The sequence below is a fragment of the Acinonyx jubatus genome, chromosome B4 (genome assembly GCF_027475565.1).
Source record: "Acinonyx jubatus isolate Ajub_Pintada_27869175 chromosome B4, VMU_Ajub_asm_v1.0, whole genome shotgun sequence".
Taxonomy (NCBI): Eukaryota; Metazoa; Chordata; class Mammalia; order Carnivora; family Felidae; genus Acinonyx; species Acinonyx jubatus.
The window spans coordinates 58,975,396-58,993,516 of NC_069387.1; the positions used below are offsets into that span (position 1 = coordinate 58,975,396).

The window sequence follows — 18,121 nt, forward strand, 5'->3', positions numbered from 1 at the left end:
TGTGAGTGGGGGAGGGGCAGAGAGAGATGGAGACGCATAATCTGAAGCAGGCTCCAGGCTGTGAGCTGTCAGTACAGAGCCCAACGTGGGTCTCTAACTCACGAACCGTGAGATGATGACCTGAGCCGAAGTCAGAGGCTTAACCGGCTGATCCACCCAGGCGCCCCAAAATGTAATACAATTTAAAGCACTTCCTCAAAAGCCAACATTACTCTGGGATATCACTAACAAGACAATAATGAAATAAAAGATAATAAAGTGAGAATCCCAGAAAGACCAAGGACACAGTAAAGAAATAAGCTCCAGGAAGCTTCTCCCCTTCCCAGCTCTTACAAATCTGGCCCACACAAATTGTTAAGAACCAGATTTACCTTGATAGCATTGGCCTTCACCTGAGGCACCTCGGCCATCCTCTGCAGATGCTTTAGCAACCCCTCTTCGGTGAGGTCATTCTCAGGCAGAAAATACTGATAGACATCATACAGCAACCTCCACCTAGAGTCCCGTTCCATCCCAATGTCACATGGCGGAGGATTTGTGCCTCTAAAGTCAACCAACAAAATTGAACATCAATCTCTTGTGGTGCATGTCCCATCTATAAAAGGAACCAAAAGCTCAAATTTCAAACTTCTGCATCGATTCCAATTTTGGCATTGTGAAGAAAAGTAACATACTGAGAGGCAGTATGGCTAAATAACCAGATGCTAATAATGTCAGTCAGGCCTGGAGTGAAATGGCTTCGCCACTTGTTAGCTATGTGTATGTGGGCATGTCACTAAATCTAACCCTTAGGGAACCACTCTATAAAATAAAAACACCACCTCTTCTGAATAAAACTGTTAGGATTAAATGGACAAGAAGATACAGCATTCAGCACTATGGATGATGCACAAACAGCATTCAAATGTTACTCAATGTTAGCTATCATTACTATTAAAGTACAAACTAAGGCAGAGTTTTAATTAATATAATAAAATCTTTACGAAAAGATACGGGTGTTTCATGGCTTCAGAATGCTTTCCATATTCAAAACTCTTTACAGAAACTAAATGTACGTCTAAGCTCACAATAGAGACTCAACATCTGGCTCTTCCTAAGAATGGAAGGGGCCAATGTTAATTGTGACAGCTTGAAGTATTACTTACAATGCTTAAATTACCTCCATTCTGAAAAAAAGAAAAAGTGAACAATTCAAGTTTACTAAAGAGAACCATGAATTTTGAGAGTTTATTGAATCTACATAGTAGCTGATCATGTATGTCCTAAAAGCAGTCTTAGGAGACAGGAAATAGACATACCTTGCATAGCCAAGGTTTGCTGGGGCAAATTTAATAGTTGTCTCAAAGAAATTATACTCCAAGTAAATGTTGGGATCAATATCTAAATCAAACTCCAAATTACAGCCTCCAGGGATAGGATCTGGATGAAAAAAGGTAAGTTACTCAACATAGAATTCTTATATATTCAAATCATACTCAGGAAACCAGAACTCTACTCTTATAAGAACTTCCCATAGAGAAGCTAAATAAATATAATAGAGCTTCTGGTTTTACACTACCACATGAACTGAGATTAAAGAAGGAAAAGTTAATTGAGGTTAGCAAGCAATTTCTGTAAAAGGGTGTGATTGGGAACATTTCAGGTTTCACACACCTGGCCGTTTCTGTGGCAACTACTGAACCCTGCCCTCATGGCACGAAAGCAGCCATAGGCAGTAACATAGGCAAACACGGCCATTTCTAGTAAGACTTTATGTACAAAACATGCAGATGCTGGATTTGGCTCGTGGTCTATGTTTGCCAACCCCTGCTCTAGAGTTGAAAAGGTCTGGAAACAGATATTCTTGAGCTGGTACCAAGAATGGGCTCCAGGGGTCCCAAGAACACCCTGAAATTGTATGCCAAGTGTCGAATGTGTGCATGTCCTAAGGAGAGAGGTTTTCGTTAGATTTTGAGAGTCTACAAACCCACAAAAAGAGCTTAAGAACCCAGGGATAAAGGGGAAAAAACACTGCCAAAGAGAAAAGGAACTCCACGGTAATAAAGAAAGGGGTGTCCACTTTTCACATGCTTCTTTCAACAGGAAGAAAGATGATGTCATCCTCAGTGCTGAAACAGTCTGTGTATATAAAGTAGTAAAAATAAAAGACTCTCAAGATCACATATCAGAATAGCATTTGGATATTTAATTAAATACAAATTTTGGGTATTCCACTTACATTAATAATGTGGCTAAAACAGCTCTTTTTTTCTCATTAGGAATCCTATCCATGCCCTTCAGCATGACAAAACTTAAGTCACTTGACATGAGCTCAACTCTATACGAAGAACTGTATATGGTGGACTCAAATGGAAAGGTTGAGATAAGACAGATCAAGGTAAACCAAGTTCAAGATCTACAAGATCTCAATTTCACACACTCATCCGATCAATCACTCCCATGGTTGGGTCCTGGTTTCCGTAAACTGATGGAATTCTGGTGGTTGACTTGCCCTGGCCAGTTCTGTAATGGAGAAACTGAACGTGTGCCTATGTTTCAACATTGCTCTTCTTTCATACTCTCCTTTTCCTGCATTTACAAATCTTTACCACACCCGAGAAAAGGATACGGATTGGAACTGAAGCCGTACTGTTCGTGATTTTTCTTTATACGCTGTCCTCGATAAAAAGTCAAAGGCTCTGGTTTTCCTTTTCTAAATAAATTACCCTTTGCTACATATAACACAAGGAGTGGTCGAAATTTCCTCACCTCACCTTCACTCCTCAAGCACTGTAATCTAGTTTTCATCCCCATTGTGCCACTAAAATGAGTGTCATTAAAGGCCACTGCTGACTCTTCACTGTGCTATCATATGGACACTTTCAGTCACTTCCTTGACTCCTCTTTAGTCTTATGCTTATTCCTCAGCAGTTAGCATCCCCCGAAACAGTGCCCGACATGTGGTAGGCACCTTGAAAGTATCTGCTATTATGTTTTCCAGATAAGTCTCTAAGTACATGCCTAGACAATCTTACTCACTTCTCTGGCTTTTACTAAGAACCTTTTAGTTGGACATCTAACCTCAGCGCTCCACTCCATACCCTTAAACTCCCTACTATGCCCTTCCACCCAGATGTCCTGTAAGCATCTCAGATTCACAGTGTCCCTAACTGTAGTCACAACTACCCCATCCTTATCACCTAAACCAATCCAGCATCACAACTCTATCTCAACCCTACCTATTTTGCATCACTATCTCCCAGCTAGCCAAATGGGAAGCCTATGTTCCTCCTTTTCATAATCCATAACCACTGGTCATTGTGTCTTATCAGTGCTACTTTCCAAACACCTTCTCACTTTGAGCGCTTAAAGGTATGCTGAGTCTTAACTCTGCTAAGCCCTCTCCAAATACTCCCCACACTGCTTCTAGATTTAATTTTCTGATAGCTGAAATACAGATCATTCCTCTGCTTAAAAGCGCAATGCTCCTTCAGAATAGAATGTAAACCTTAAATTGTACACAAAGCCCTTCACACTCTGACTCCAGCCACACCCAATATTCTGCCATTCTCTAAATACTCTCCATTCTTCTCCCATGCCTTCCTCTGCCTGGAATAATCAGGTAAAGTGTTAAGGACGGTACCTTGCCTTTCTGTTAATGCTTTTTCAAGGGCTCCTTAAATTTGTTTTTTTTTTAATTAATGACTGCATTCTCCTATGCCCCTACCTGGGCTTTCAATCATCATGCTCTGATTCCTTTGCTGTTAAAATCTTTGATCCAATATACTGTACTTGCAATAAACACTTTTAAAAGGATTATAGTTTCCCCTGAATTTTCATGAAAAAGTTCCACAATCTGGAGAGTAAATAGAAAGTCGAAAACAGGAAGGTTACCTCTTTCTGAATAGGAGAGTGGAATGGCCATGTTTTGGACAGGCTCAGCATCTAAAGTCTGCAAATACAAAGTGCACATACTCTGCTCTGGTCTAAGAATGAAAACCAGTCCTTTGTCAGTGCCTGTCCCTGAGGTATTGGGAAGGAGAGTCTGCAATAAGGTAAAAAAGAATCATCATGAATAAGGAGTTGAGCGAAATATTTAAATTCCAGACTTGATCTAGTATGCATGTCCTATTTCAAACTTTCTCAAAACAAGAACAAACACAGACCTTCCTTATATAATTAAAGAATTCTTTTCATGTCTATATATGGATGCACACACGTACACATGGAAGAACTATTGAAGTACATGACCTTTGATAGGAATAGCAGATGCACAGTGAAATTCTCAAGTTTTTCAATTCCCCAAATTAAGATTTCCTATGTGAAGTACTAAGACTACTGTCAAAAGAAAAAATTCAGTAGAGAGTTTGGTGTCCTTTATTCAAGGAAAAACAACCCACAGACTGGGGGAGAACAGTGCCTTACAAGCAGTGGAGCACTGTTCCTGAGGCACTGGGGGCAAAAGTGAGTTTTATAGCTCACTTTGGCTAGGACGTCGGGGATTTCCTTATAAAGGCTAGCAGGTCCTATTTCCTAAAGCTAGCTAGCTAAAGCAGAGTTGTAGCACTGTGACTAGCATGCTAGGTTTATCTGACAGAAGTGCAAGTTGACTCAGGTTTAGATTTGTGATATGAACCGGGCCAGTGAACCAGCCTCCATCTCGTAGGTCCAATATACAAATTAACTATCACTACAAAGACAAAAAGATGAGCACTGTCCCTAAACTGGAAAGTTTTTTAAATAAAATGAGCTATAACTGATATATTATAAACTACACATAAAGAATACTATAGGGGCGCCTGGGTGGCTCAGTTGGTTAAGCATCCAACTTTGGATCAGGTCATGATCTCAGGTCATGATTTCGGGAGTTCAAGTCCTGCTTCAGTCTCTGTGCTGATAGGGCGGAGCCTGTCTGGGATTCTCCGTCTATCTCTCTCTGCCCCTCATCTACTCATGCTATCTCTCTCTCAAAATAAATAAGCCTAAATAAATATATAAAATGCTATGTAAGTACTGATATACATAGACACTTGTGGAACCATCATCACAATCAGGATTATCCTCCTTATTCTTCCACTCAACCATTCCCTAACTCCATCCCTTCACCCCAACAATCTGGAAAGCTTTTTGAATAACAAAATACTAAGTTAACAGGTAGTAGATTCAGAGCGTTTTCTTAAAGCTAAGAAAAAGCGAGGAAAAAGCGTCAGATGGGTTTCAACTTGACAAGCCTAAGGGAAAATGACTCAAATACTAATTGAGGAACTGCAGAGTCAACAGTTTCAAAGAACCACCTGCTCTGATGACCTAAAACAACCCAAAGTGCCACACTTCCTCCGGAAGGGTATTGGAAACAGACACTATTCTCTTCACACGGACCACTCATCTTTAGAGCTATGTGCAATTCTGGTCATCAGTTTCTCAGGAGTATAAATAGAGTGACAACTATGGCCCATCCAAGAAAGGAAGATGATTATAATTCAGGATAACTAAAATCTGCTCTACATAAAAACGGAGGCCCAACATGCTGTTCATTCAGGCCACTTCAGTCACATAGTTATGTGGACATTCCTTTGTCCAAGCTGTTTCCTCAAACGTAAAAACATGCATTAAGACTACTTTGTTGAGCTGTTGTGAGAATTAATTACATGGAAACCAAACACAGGGGTTCCTAACTAGGAGCCGCAGAGGCCCAATGAATTTCCAGAGGTGCCCATGAAATTATACAAATGTATCCATGTTTTGCTGGGTAGAGGGTCCAGAGATTTCAGTGGATTCAAAGTCCATGGCCCCAGAAGGGCTTAAGAATCATCGACTTAGCCCCTAGTAAGCATGCAAAAAAAAGTAAATCCCTTTTTTCTCAATCCTTTCTCTTCTTTCAAATGTTGTCTTTGCTCTGATGTTATTAAAGAAATCATCTGTGTAGCATTTTACTATGTCTCCTATGAAAGGGCCTGAATAGGAAGTTTCCTTTGGATTTTAGTGCCAGAAAAAAAAACTTGGTTTCCCTGAGGAACTGGCGTGATTTTTCCTTCTAAGAAAGTTAAAACATTTAACAAGCTTTGATCTCTGCTCTGGCAAAATCTGAGTGGGGGTCATAAACACCATTAACTCTTGCAATTTATATAATTTATTCCTTCTTCTCCTTGATCAAACTCTTTCATTTCTAGCCTATTAAACTACCAAATGCACTATCTCAAAACCTTTATGGCAGGGAAAAGAATGCAAGTATACCAAATATTTAGTATGAAAGGTAGTATGACCAATGCCTACAGAATATATATGAATTGGACTAAGACCACTTAGTTTAGCAAATTTCAGAATATTAAAAGATAGGCTTATAACAATAGATAGGCTTAGGACGAATAAAAAGCAGCATGACTTCATACACGTTGAAATGCATTTATTAGTGCAAGGGGATCATATAGGCTGAATAAAAATAGATTTATAAAAGGTTAATGTAAATGGCAGTTCCTTAATGAGTTAAGCAAATCTAGGGCATCTGAAACACTTCCCAAAGGTGAGGCTGAGGTTAAAGGGTTTAGTGATGATCTCTGAAATAGAGTCTTAAATGCTCCTGGAAGCACAGCACTAGGCTAGATGACCTGGGTGTTGGGCTTCTTTTGTTTCTGTGAGATTCCAAAGAATAAAGTTGAACCTACAAGTGTCTTAGTAATCTTAGTAAACACTAAATGGCTGCACAATGACGGAAACCCATTAAAACGTATTCAGAGGTAAAAATCATCAAGGACCCAAGAGAATAAGAAAAGGTGAGAAATCACATGCAGATAGGAGACATCTGGCAGAGCCCACCCTTCCCCCCAAATTCAGCACTCTCCCACCCCCTCTTTAAGTCAGAGGTCACCACACTCAAGAAAGGCCCAAGATGGGGCGCCTAGGTGGCTCAGTCAGTTAAGCCTCCGAATTCAGTTCAGGTCACGATCTCACAGTTCATGAGTTTAAGCCCCGCATCGGGCTCTGTGCTGACAGCTCAGAGCCTGGAGCCTGCTTTGGATTCTGTGTCCCTCTCTCCCTCTCTGCCTCTCCCCCTCTTGTACTCTGTCTCTATCTCTCAAAGATAAATAAACATTAAAAAAAAAATTAAAAAAAAAAAAAAAGGCCCAAGACACACAGACACATGCCTCTTAGCCAGTCTAAATCACTAAGTTGACTGGATCCAATCTTGATTTTTTTCTTTTAAGGGCATAAAGTTAAACATAAAGAGGAATGCAATTCTCATGTTTATACTAAATACAAGACCCTCAAATATGGTGTTTAAGAAATAACTCTCTGTACTTACCTTAGAAAAAGAAATTGTTGTATTCTGATACTGTGAGTGTATTTGGAAAATAAGAAAAGACACATTGCTGGAAATATGACGCAAAATGGCATCCTCTGGAAAGGGCCTGTTGAGCTCGAAGTATCTAAACTTCCCTACAGAAAATTCAAGAAGACCTGCAATGGGAGAAACATTTCATTGTAACATCTGAACCTGTAATATCAATTTGTAGAAATCACATATGTAAACATACATGCATTGCTTATTTTAATTCTCAAAAAACCTGGGGAGATAAATAATATTACTACTCCTATTTTACCGATGAGGACAAATTGGCTTAAAGAGGGGAAGCAGCTAGTAAATGGTGGAACTGAGAAAATGGAAGAGAGGTGTTTCAAAAGATGTGAGCAATACTTAGAGTGCTGAGGATGCCTGAGGATGTTCAAGAATGCCCAAGGTATCCAGCTCCTCGAACCCAGAAAAATCTCCCACTGCAGCAGCGATAATAATTATTCAAAATAGAGCCCTGGGGGGCACCTGGCTGGCTCAGTCAGTAAAGCATGAGACTTCTGATTGTCCTGATCAAGCCTTTTGTGGTACAGAGTTTACTTTTAAAAAAATTCAAAAAACTAAAAAATTAAAAAACAAGGGCCCCCGAATTTAAGGTTTAACCTTGAGGAGGTACTAACAACTATGAATACACTGAGGTTGAAAACAGAACTTGGAATGCCTGGGTGGCTCAGTCAGTCAGCCAAGCATCCGACTCCTGATTTCAACTCAGATCACGATCCCAGGGTCTTAGGATTGAGCCCTGTGTTGGGCTCTGTGCTGAGCAGGGACCCTGCTTGTGACTCTCCCTCACTCTCCCTCTGTCCTTCCCCCCACTTGTGCTCTCTCTCTCAAAAAAATAAACTATAAAAATAAATAAAGTAGAAAAAAAGATTTAAATTTAATAAAGATTAAAGAGTTGGTGAGATGGATTATAGGTCACTAGCATTCCATAGTGGAACGGTTTTATTTTAAAAGGAAATTAAAGTCAGTGGGTGGCAAAGGAGAATACCCCAGACATTAAATAACTTCAAACCCATTTTTATGTACCATTTCCCAAATGGGCTAATTTTCAACACTTTTTTTTTTTAATACAAGTACTACTTCTGGATGATTAAAAAAAAAAAGACTAACAATGGCTAACCAAAAAAGCTGAACAGAACATACAAAGAATCCTACGATGAGATCAAAGGTTACTCTCCATAAATTCCCCAAATTCCACTGATGCCATTATATTACCTTGATAACTTTTTATAAGTGATAGAAAAAAAGCTATTTATAGTTATGATTTAATTTCTAAAACTCCAGAGAAAATTTTAATACTGGTAACAATGACAAATGAAGATGGTATATTTCCTTCTATTTATGTTACTGGAAACACATTTTACATTTTATGTAGAACAAAACTCCAGCCAGAATACAGGTAAAAATATCAGGACGTATTTAACAAAATCTGGGTAGGAAAGTCTAGAAAATGTGAGAGAGTTTTTTGTTTTCCTTTTTATAAAGGGAAACAAGAAAAAATTTTTTACATTTTCCAGGCCTTCCCATTATCATGATTATTTTATCAGGAAACCAAATTATACATAAAATTAAGCGGATCTCAGTAAGTGGCCCTAAAAACATTGCATGTAATGTATTTTGGTCCCATCTATCCTGTCTTCCAAGTCTTAAAAATGTCCACAAATTCTAGCCTGTCAAACTAAAAACAGTATGTTTGTTTTCCCAGGAATTAATTGGATATCCATCATTTAACTATCTGTCCAAAGCACTCAATTCATTTTTCACTTTGCATTTCTTTTAACTCCAGTGTGGTTAACGTAACAGTGTTATAGTAGCGTCAGGTGTAGCACTCAGCTCATTTACCATCCTGCCTCTTCTAGTAATATTTCCAGTCTTTGTATTTGTTTGTTTTGTTTTAGTTTTTCCCTTTTCTTCCCCATTTTCTCTATTTGACAAATACTTATGAAGTACTTATGGACTACTTGCTCACCTACTGGGTACTGTGACCAAAACTGGTACAAGTAAATTTGTAAAGGTTACCCAAGATTTCTGTAATTGTCACTAAATTTGCCCCTAAGTATATCTTAGAAATGGTTTTGATAATCTGTGTCGATCTCCCCTTACACAGGCCTTGAATCAAGACTCTATGCAGAACCTTTACAAGCCCTGGGAGAGATTAAAGATACCACCTAGTGAAGTCCTGTGTCAAGCTTTTCTTAGCCTTCCCTTAACCTATCACACAGGGGTGAAAATAAATCACAACTCAGAAAGACTTGGAAAACCAAAGTTTTCAGTGCTTTAAAAGGCAGTAAGGAAAGCCAGGACCACAGAAATTGAAATACATAATTAAACAGCTGGTAACTTAAAGTAAATAGGGGTATTGAAAGTAGGTATCCTTGTGAGTATATGAATACATATTAAGTGATTTTTCGTTTCTTCACACATATCACTGTTTATCAAATTTCTGTAGTGACAGTGAGAGGTTCTTATCAGAAAGAAGCTGCACAATTTGAAAAACTTCCATTTTTTTTTTTTTAAATTTCCATTCTTGATGGCACTCAAAACACAGGTTCTACCTCAACACTTCATCTCAAATTTATAAAACAGGAACACACCCCAGACAAAATGATGACACTCTCAACACTCTTGTCACTCATTTTGTTTTTCCTGTAAATTGGTAATATTTGTCCAGACAATATATAACCCTTATTATAGAAAGGTAAGAAATGTAGAGAAAATCAATACCTCCATCCAAGTATACTGTGCAGAAATAATCACTATTAACACACTGATATACATCTTTTAGGACTTAGATATCATGTAATATTTCTATCTACATAGATGGAAGAAGAAATATAAATATGTCTGATACAGCCCATTTAATAGGACATACTTATCTCTGAACATCAATAAAAATAATTCTAGCTTTAACATTTTTATTTTTAATTTACATCCAAATTAGCTAGCATATGGTGCAACAATGATTCCAGGAGATTCCTTAGTGCCCCTTCCCATTTAGCCTATTCCCCCTCCCACAACCCCTCCAGTAACCCTCTGTCGTTCTCTATATTTTTGAGTCTCTTCTGTTTTGTCCCCCTCCCTGTTTTTATATTATTTTTGTTTCCCTTTCCTTATGTTCATCTGTTTTGTTTCTTCAAGTCCTCATATAAGTGAAGTCATATGATACTTTTCTCTGACTAATTTCACTTAGCATAATACCCTCTAATTCCATCCACGTAGTTGCAAATGACAAGATTTCATTCTTTTTGATTGCTGAGTAATACTCCATAGTATATATATACCACACCTTCTTTATCCATTCATCCATTGATGGACATTTGGGCTCTTTCCATACTTTGGCTATTGTGGATAGCTCTGCTATAAACACTGGGGTGCATGTGTTTCTTTGAAACAGCACACCTGTATCCCTTGGATAAATGCCTAGGAGTGCAATTGCTGGGTCATAGGATAGTTCTATTTTTAGTTTTTTGAGGAGCCTCCATACTGTTTTCCAGAGTGGCTGTACCAGCAGGCATTCCCACTAGCTTTACCATTTTAAAAGTTATATAATATTCCATTCTGTATGTAACCATTAATTATTCAACAAATCCCCTACTGATGAACATATAGGCTGTTACCATTCCAGCATAAATAGAAAATAATAGTTGTTTTTGTGAAAGAGTCTTCTAGAAAGCATATACACATATCAGGCAGTAAAACCTATTTGAGGTTTTTGCTGTGACAGTGTTAACAGATCACCTTTGATCTTCAATGGTTAAATTACCTAAGAAGTCTTGTTCTCATTAAGAAAATCAGAAAGAAAACAAACAGCCCATGTGAAAATATATAATGATCAGGACCATAACATTAAGTTACAGTCTCTGCTTCTGACTTCAATAAAAACACCTGGTTACAACTTTCATCTATTACTTCCTGGATTTCCAAAAGTTATGAAAAGATGACATCTCACTCACCCTCTTTCCCTAATCAAATACCGGTAGCAAGAACCAGGCAGATGCCAGATAACAAAGGAGACACTGCATTCATAATTTAAATAACTGATCACTTGACAAAATAAGTAGGGGTATTAAAAGGAGGTGCCTCTGGGGCTGTATTGTAAATAATTTTTTCTTTGCACGCTTTCAAATTTTCTATAGCACTCCTAAGGTGTCCTTATTAGAAGGAAATTCTCATACAGTGGTTATCCACCCTGGCTGTGTATTACAATCATCCGGAGGTGCTTTTTAAAAACTATTGCTGCCTAAGCCCCTATCCAGACCAGTTAAATAAAAATCCAAGGGGTTAGGGTCCAAGTGTCAGTTAAAAAACATTTATTGAAATAATATACATACAGGGGCACCTGGGCTGCTCAGTTGGTTAAGTGTCTGACTCTTGACACTGGCTCAGGTCATGATCTCAGGGTTCAGTTCATGGGTTCAAGCCCCATGTCAGGCTCTGTACTGACAGTTCAGAGCCTGCTTAGGATTCTCTCTCCCTCTCTCTCTCTGCCCCTCTCCTGCATGTGTGTGTGCATTCTCTCTCTCTCAAAATAATAAACATTAAAAAAAAAAAAGGAAGAAAAGAAGTAACATACATAAAGAGAAGCGCACATAGTTTACACTGCCAGGTGAAGAAACAGCATTCTACCATCTTAGAGGTCTTGTGGCCCGTTTCTATCACTAAGCCTTCCCTCCGGCCCAGAGGTACTGTGATCCTAACTTCAAACAAATTGATGGGCTTTGTCTGTTTCTGAAATTAGGTGGAATCATACAGGATGAATTCTTTTCTTTCTAGCTTTTTAAAAATCAATACCATCTGTGAAATTCATCTAAGCTACTACAAGTAACCACGATTTATTCATTCTCATTGTTATATACTTCTTGAAAGGAATAAACCACAATTTACTTATCTATTTTTCGGTAATCAACATTTGGATTATTTCTAGTTTGGAGTTATGAATTATAAAATGAACTCCACACATTTTTTTGTACGTCTTTTGGTACAAATATGTACACATTTCTATTGGGTAGATCATAAGAGAAGAATCATCAGGTAATAGGGTATACTTATGCTCTGCTTTAGTAGATACTACCAAAGAGTTACACCGCATGGTTTTGCCAATTCACACTCCATCGACCTGTGGAAGAGTATTCTGGCTACCCAATAGTCTCACCAACACTTGGTATCATCTGTATCTCTTCCGGGTGCACAGTGGTATATCACTGTGATTTCAATTTGCATTTTCCTACTAAAGAGGTTAAGAACATTTTGGTTTGCTTATTGGCCATTAGATATTCTCTTTGTAAAAGGGTCTGTGTTCAAGACTTTCGTCCGTTTTATTTATGTAAAACAATTTTTTTAACGTTTTATTTATTTTTGAGAGAGAGAGAGAGAGAGCATACAGGCGAGGGCAGAGAAAGAGGGAGACACAGAATCCAAAGCAGGGTCCAGGCTCCGAGCTGTCAGCACAGAGCCCAACGTGGGGCTTGAACCCACAAACCGTGAGATCATGACCTGAGCTGAAGTTGGAGGCTCAACCGACTGAGCCACACAGGCACCCCAAGACTTTTGTCCATTTTAAAAATCAGACTGTCCTGATTGAATTTTAGTTCTTTATACATCATGGGTAAATCTCCCATTCTTGTAAGTTGCTACCTTTACATTAACAGGAGATTTAATTTTAATGTAGTCCAATTTCTTGGGGTTTTCTCTTATGCTTAGTCCTTTTTGTGTCATTCTAACCCAATCTTTGCCAACATATTCTAAGACTGTAAAGCTATATTCCCCATGTTAACTTTTACACCTTTGTTTTACCTTTGATATTTAAGTCTAAAATCAATCTAAAATTTAAAAAATAAGTCTAAAATTGATTTTTATATGTGGTATAAGGCAGGGGGTTAACAGGTTCATGTTTCCATATGTATACCCAGTTGACACAGCAACCTTTATTGAAAATACCAGCATTTCCCTACTACTCTGCAATCCGACTTTTCACATAAGTCACCACATTTGTTGGTTTGTTTCTGGACTCTGACTTGTATTCCAGTGGTCTATTTGTTTCTCCTAACACCAATATTACCTTGTTTTAATTTCTGCCCCCAAATTTGTTCTTTCTCTTCAAGATTATCTTGACTATTTTTGGCCATTTTTCATTTCCATATAAATTTCAGAAAGCAGTTTGTCAATTTCCACACACACAAAAAAAATTGCTGGGAATTTGGGATGGCAACGAAGGTATTAAGGAGAAATGATACCTTTATAACACAAAATTTTCTAATTTATGAATCTGAGATATCCCTCTACTTAGCTTCTCAATTTATCTCAAGAATGTTGTATGGTTTTTTTCTGTAGAGATCTTTACATATTCCATTGTAACTATCCCTAAATATCCCATATTTCCTGATGCTACTGGAAATTCATTTTTTCTTTTAAATTTTAATTTCTAGTTGCCTAATCACCATTCTGCCTTTTTAAAAAGTTCTCCAAGTGATTGTAATGTTCATTCAGGTCTGAGGACTCCTAACACCATGTTTGATGAATTAGGAAAAGATAATTTTTTTTTTCCTATTCTTAGTTATCTTTAACCTAACTTCTGTGTGAAAATCCTTCGTGAGTGTTACCTTGGCAATCTAATTGCCATTTCACAATTTTTATAGAAGATTGCATATTCACCAAACCATTTGTGGTTTGACTCTTGGCTATGCAGGGCTTTGTTTTATTTGACATTCTTGTGCCTAGTACAGTACCAGTCACATATTTGGCACACAATAAATGGTATATGATTTATGTCCTCAGGAAAGTAATTTACTTCCTCTGGGCCTCAGTTTCCCCACGGCAAAATGGAGGTCACATACTGCATACATCATTTGGCTGCTGAAAGTATAAAACACATAGGGAAAACAATTTCAAGCTGTCCAATGCTACACAATAAAATATTGTTATTAACTTCCATAAGCTTTCCAGTATTTCAGAAGCTCATCTTATTTAGAAAAAAAAGAAAAAGACATCAGACATCCAATTTGACCCTACCAATAAACTATACATGTCCAGCGTAAGCATCAAAGTGAGAAAGAGACTTCCACGGAGTGACAAAGAAAAATACTGAAAATCAAGACTTTAACAATACAGTCTGGCAGAAAATGCATTTAATTTCTACTCAAAGACAGACATGTATCCAAAATATATCCTGAATAAGTTAACAGGAACTTAACTTCTCCTCTAAGCCATCTGGAAAAGGATTCGCTAGCAACATTTTACGAGGCATAATTAGATCTTATGACTTTGGGAGTGAGAAGGAAAAAGACAGCACATCAAACGATATTACAGACAAATGGCTAACATGGAAACAGAGCACTCAGGCCAAGGCTCTCCTCTCAAAAACAATGGCTCGGCTTTTTCTGCCAAAGATGTTTTCTGCCATCTAACTAACCCACAGTCAGGCACTCTTTTCTATTGTTCATATGCCCCTCCATTCTTACCCAGGGTAATTCTTCTTTCTAATAATTTCTTTCTAAAAATAGCTGCCTAATCCTAATCTTCTCCTTTCCTTTCCCAATCAGATCCTAAACTCAAACCTTAAAGTTATCCAACTCTATTTTTTTTTTTTACTAAAATTTACCTCTCTGTGCTTTGACACAAATTCTAGATCTGTGAAAGCTTAGTTGTCATAATTCTCTTCAGATGAACTATTAAAAAAAAAAAAAACCAGTTCAGATACTTAAGTTGGTTGGCATTCAACTGCCCCTCGCCATTTTTCATTTATGTCTTATGAATTTTCATTAGCCCCAGAAGCTGAAAGGACACACAGAAATGTACATACTACCTTTCACACCTTTTAAAAGAGATCATTTTCAACTAAGTATACAAATGGCCTGCTACCTTAAATTTAGCACTACGGATAACACAAACATAGGTATTAAATACAAAAGTACAGAACTAGAAAAGATGTGGATCACAGCCCTCCTGACTCAGGAGCCTTGATCAACTACAAATTCAATCTCTCAAATTCTCCACCTGTTAAAATGGAGACACCATCTCCATTACCTGCCTCATAAGGCTATTCTGAGGAATGAGAATTCACAGAATTAAGGGTAAAGTACCATACTAAATAGAATATTCTTATTGGAGAGCAGCTCTGTTGAAGTGGAAGGGCCATGCAAATTAAAACTGCAGCAAGACACACTTGGGTTCAAATATCACCTGTGCCCCTAGCAATTGTTCACCTGTGTATTAAGCAAAACCCAGGGCCTCAGCTTCATCCTCTGCCAAGCAAGGAGGAGTAATTTACCTCCTGGGGTTGTGAGGATTAAATTACAATGCCATGGAAAGAACCTGGCACATACAGCACGTGGTGAACGCTAGTGCCATATTATTAACAAGGCTATTTTTTCTGCAAAAATATAACGGCCCTTTTCAGCTCTGGCCTTAAGTCCTCTGCAGCGATTCTACGATTCAGTTTGCACAAGAGCTTTCCAAACATGAGCAGTGAGGTTCACAACCACACTATTCAGAAAATACACTGGTTCAAAACTGCAACTGGTCTCTTAAGCTCAAAATAAAAGAATGTGATTAACCTCACGGAAAAGCACATGATTACCATCAGCCTAGCACAATTAGTGCTTTTTTTACGGTTTATATTAACAAACCACGAGCTATTCACCAAGCACATGCCCTACCATCCAAAGTCCCATTCTGGGTTTACTTTTCCTTTCACACTCCGCAGAGCCTAACCAATGTGAAAGCATCCAGATTTTGGAGTGTAAAAAACCTCTGCAGCTTGGAGGAACATCATTCATAGAGCCCTTAGTTCTGCACCAAACCTCGCTGTCCAAGGGCTCAGATATACCACTGGAGAGCAGAGGTGTTTTAATGTGTTAAATTAAACTTACAAACTTGGCTTCTCTCAAAGGGAAATAAAAACGTGTCTGAACAGGAGAGTTACTTACCTCTCCCCATTTGTCCAGCCTAAATTAGGAGGTTGACGGTGAGGCCTCCTTAGCATCGAGTTTCCTTCTGCAGGAAAGGACCCTGATCCATTCCCACCGGGTCTGAACTCATCAACTGCCCTGCTACACGGACAGACCCCGAAGAGGGCTGCGACCTTGCAAGAAATGCAAAACCAACTTTGGGTTGCAGAAGTGAGGCGCCCCTGACCTTACCCTCGCTGGCGTTCCCGACGGCCTCGGCTCCACCGGTCACACCGGGTTTGGACGCCAGCATCGCCAGAACCAGCAGGCGAAGGAGACCCATGGCTGCCCGGGCCAGGCCCCGCAGCCTCACCGGCGCTACCCGGGGGCGCTCGCGCCGAGTTCCATCACTTTCGAGGTGCACACGCCGCACACCTGCCAGCCCCGCAGCGCCTGCGTGCGACGCCAGCCGCACGCCTCCACCCGCGGAGAGGTTTCCTGTTCCGGCAAAAACCCCGCAGCCCCATACTGCGCCTCTCCCCGCCCCCCTTACGTCACCGCCGCGGGTACCCTCCACGGCCGGCGGAGACCGAGGGGCGTTTCCAGCCGGCGCGCGCGCCTCCTCCCGGCGCCCGGCAGCGTCGCTGAGCGCCGCTCACCCCGCGAGTCCCGACGTGCCCGCGCGCGAGTGGGGAGTAGAGGAAACCCGGGAAGTTCTGTGGTGTAACCTGCACATCGCACTTTTGTATCTTTCCCGGTTACGAAAACCGCCGTTAGAGTAAAAAATAACTTTCTGTTGCGGGCTAACGTCTCCGGGCTCCTGTTCCCGTGTTTAACTGCCGTTTGCAAAAAGGGAAAACAGGAAGGAATCCGGTGCTCAAGACGCACAAACAATGGGGTTTCCCTTAGTTGTTCAGGCTGACGTTAGTATGAAAATGCAGGAAGGAATTGAATTTGTGCACGGATTAGTACATTAGTGATGAGCACCACATTTAAAAATAAAGTTTCATTTTCTCTAAGCGAAATATCCTCGAAATAACCCAACTTCCTCTCCCAAATTTTATATATGAGCAATGTTTAAAGTACTGTAGTCCATGTGACAGATGGCTCGTGAGCTGATTGTGGAATTACGTTTATAGACTCAGTTATTTGGGGGAAGATTGCTCTGTTTTCTCTTGCCTGCTCTTCAAATTTTTCATTTAGATATTTTAATGGGCAGCTTTCTTGAAAAATACATATTCGATTATTCCACTACTAAATTAAAAACCTATAGCAATCACCATAATCCAAACAGGCACAACATTTTTCCCGTTTTCCCTCTTCCTGGTCCAAATGTTCATAACTTTGGTGGCACTGTCTATCCCTATGGTGTTTGTTCACTGCCCCAAATGCTCTCATTCCTGTAACCCTCAATAGATGAAATCTCAGGATGATAACAATTATAATAAGGGTAGCATTTGAATCAAAGGATGGATTTAATAAACTGATAACTTATTAACTGCACCCTATTGGGGAGGCAGGATTAGAACCCTATCTCACCCTATCAAAATGAAATCCTGAAGTATTAAATAAAACCATAAGGGAGTTAGAAGAAAAAAATGCTTTAAAAAAAACAAAAACAAAAACAAAAAAACTTGATCTCAGAATGGAAGGAACCTTTTTTTTTTTCCCAAAGAGTTTATTTAAGCAAGGATCTATTTGAATCTGAACGCACCAAACATAAGTGGTTAGAAGCATTCAGGGGAGGAAATTTTTTTAAGTTTATTTATTTATTTTGAGAGAGAGAAAGAGCACTCGTGCACAAAAGTGAGGAGAGGAGCAGAGAGAGAGGGGAGAGGGAGAATCCCAAGCAGGCTCAGCACTCTGAGTGCAAAGCCTGTCTTAACTCACAAACCGTGAGATCTTG

General features: G+C 39.2%; 1 protein-coding gene across 2 annotated transcripts in view; it reads right to left on the bottom strand.

Annotated features, from left to right (window-relative positions):
• The window catches only part of TM7SF3 (transmembrane 7 superfamily member 3), a 44,070-nt gene extending 27,316 nt beyond the window's left edge, over nucleotides 1–16,754 (bottom strand). For both annotated transcript variants that reach the window (XR_008300183.1, XM_015065205.3), the window contains exons 1-5: nucleotides 16,468–16,754; nucleotides 7,280–7,434; nucleotides 3,874–4,024; nucleotides 1,299–1,419; nucleotides 372–543 (exon numbers count right to left, since the gene is read on the bottom strand). Coding sequence is in view for 1 of the 2 variants with exons in the window: in XM_015065205.3 (XP_014920691.2) it covers nucleotides 372–543; nucleotides 1,299–1,419; nucleotides 3,874–4,024; nucleotides 7,280–7,434; nucleotides 16,468–16,558 (690 nt within the window). In the remaining variant the exon portion in view is untranslated. The remainder of the gene's footprint in view (nucleotides 1–371; nucleotides 544–1,298; nucleotides 1,420–3,873; nucleotides 4,025–7,279; nucleotides 7,435–16,467) is intronic.
• Between the last annotated feature and the right edge of the window lie 1,367 nt (nucleotides 16,755–18,121).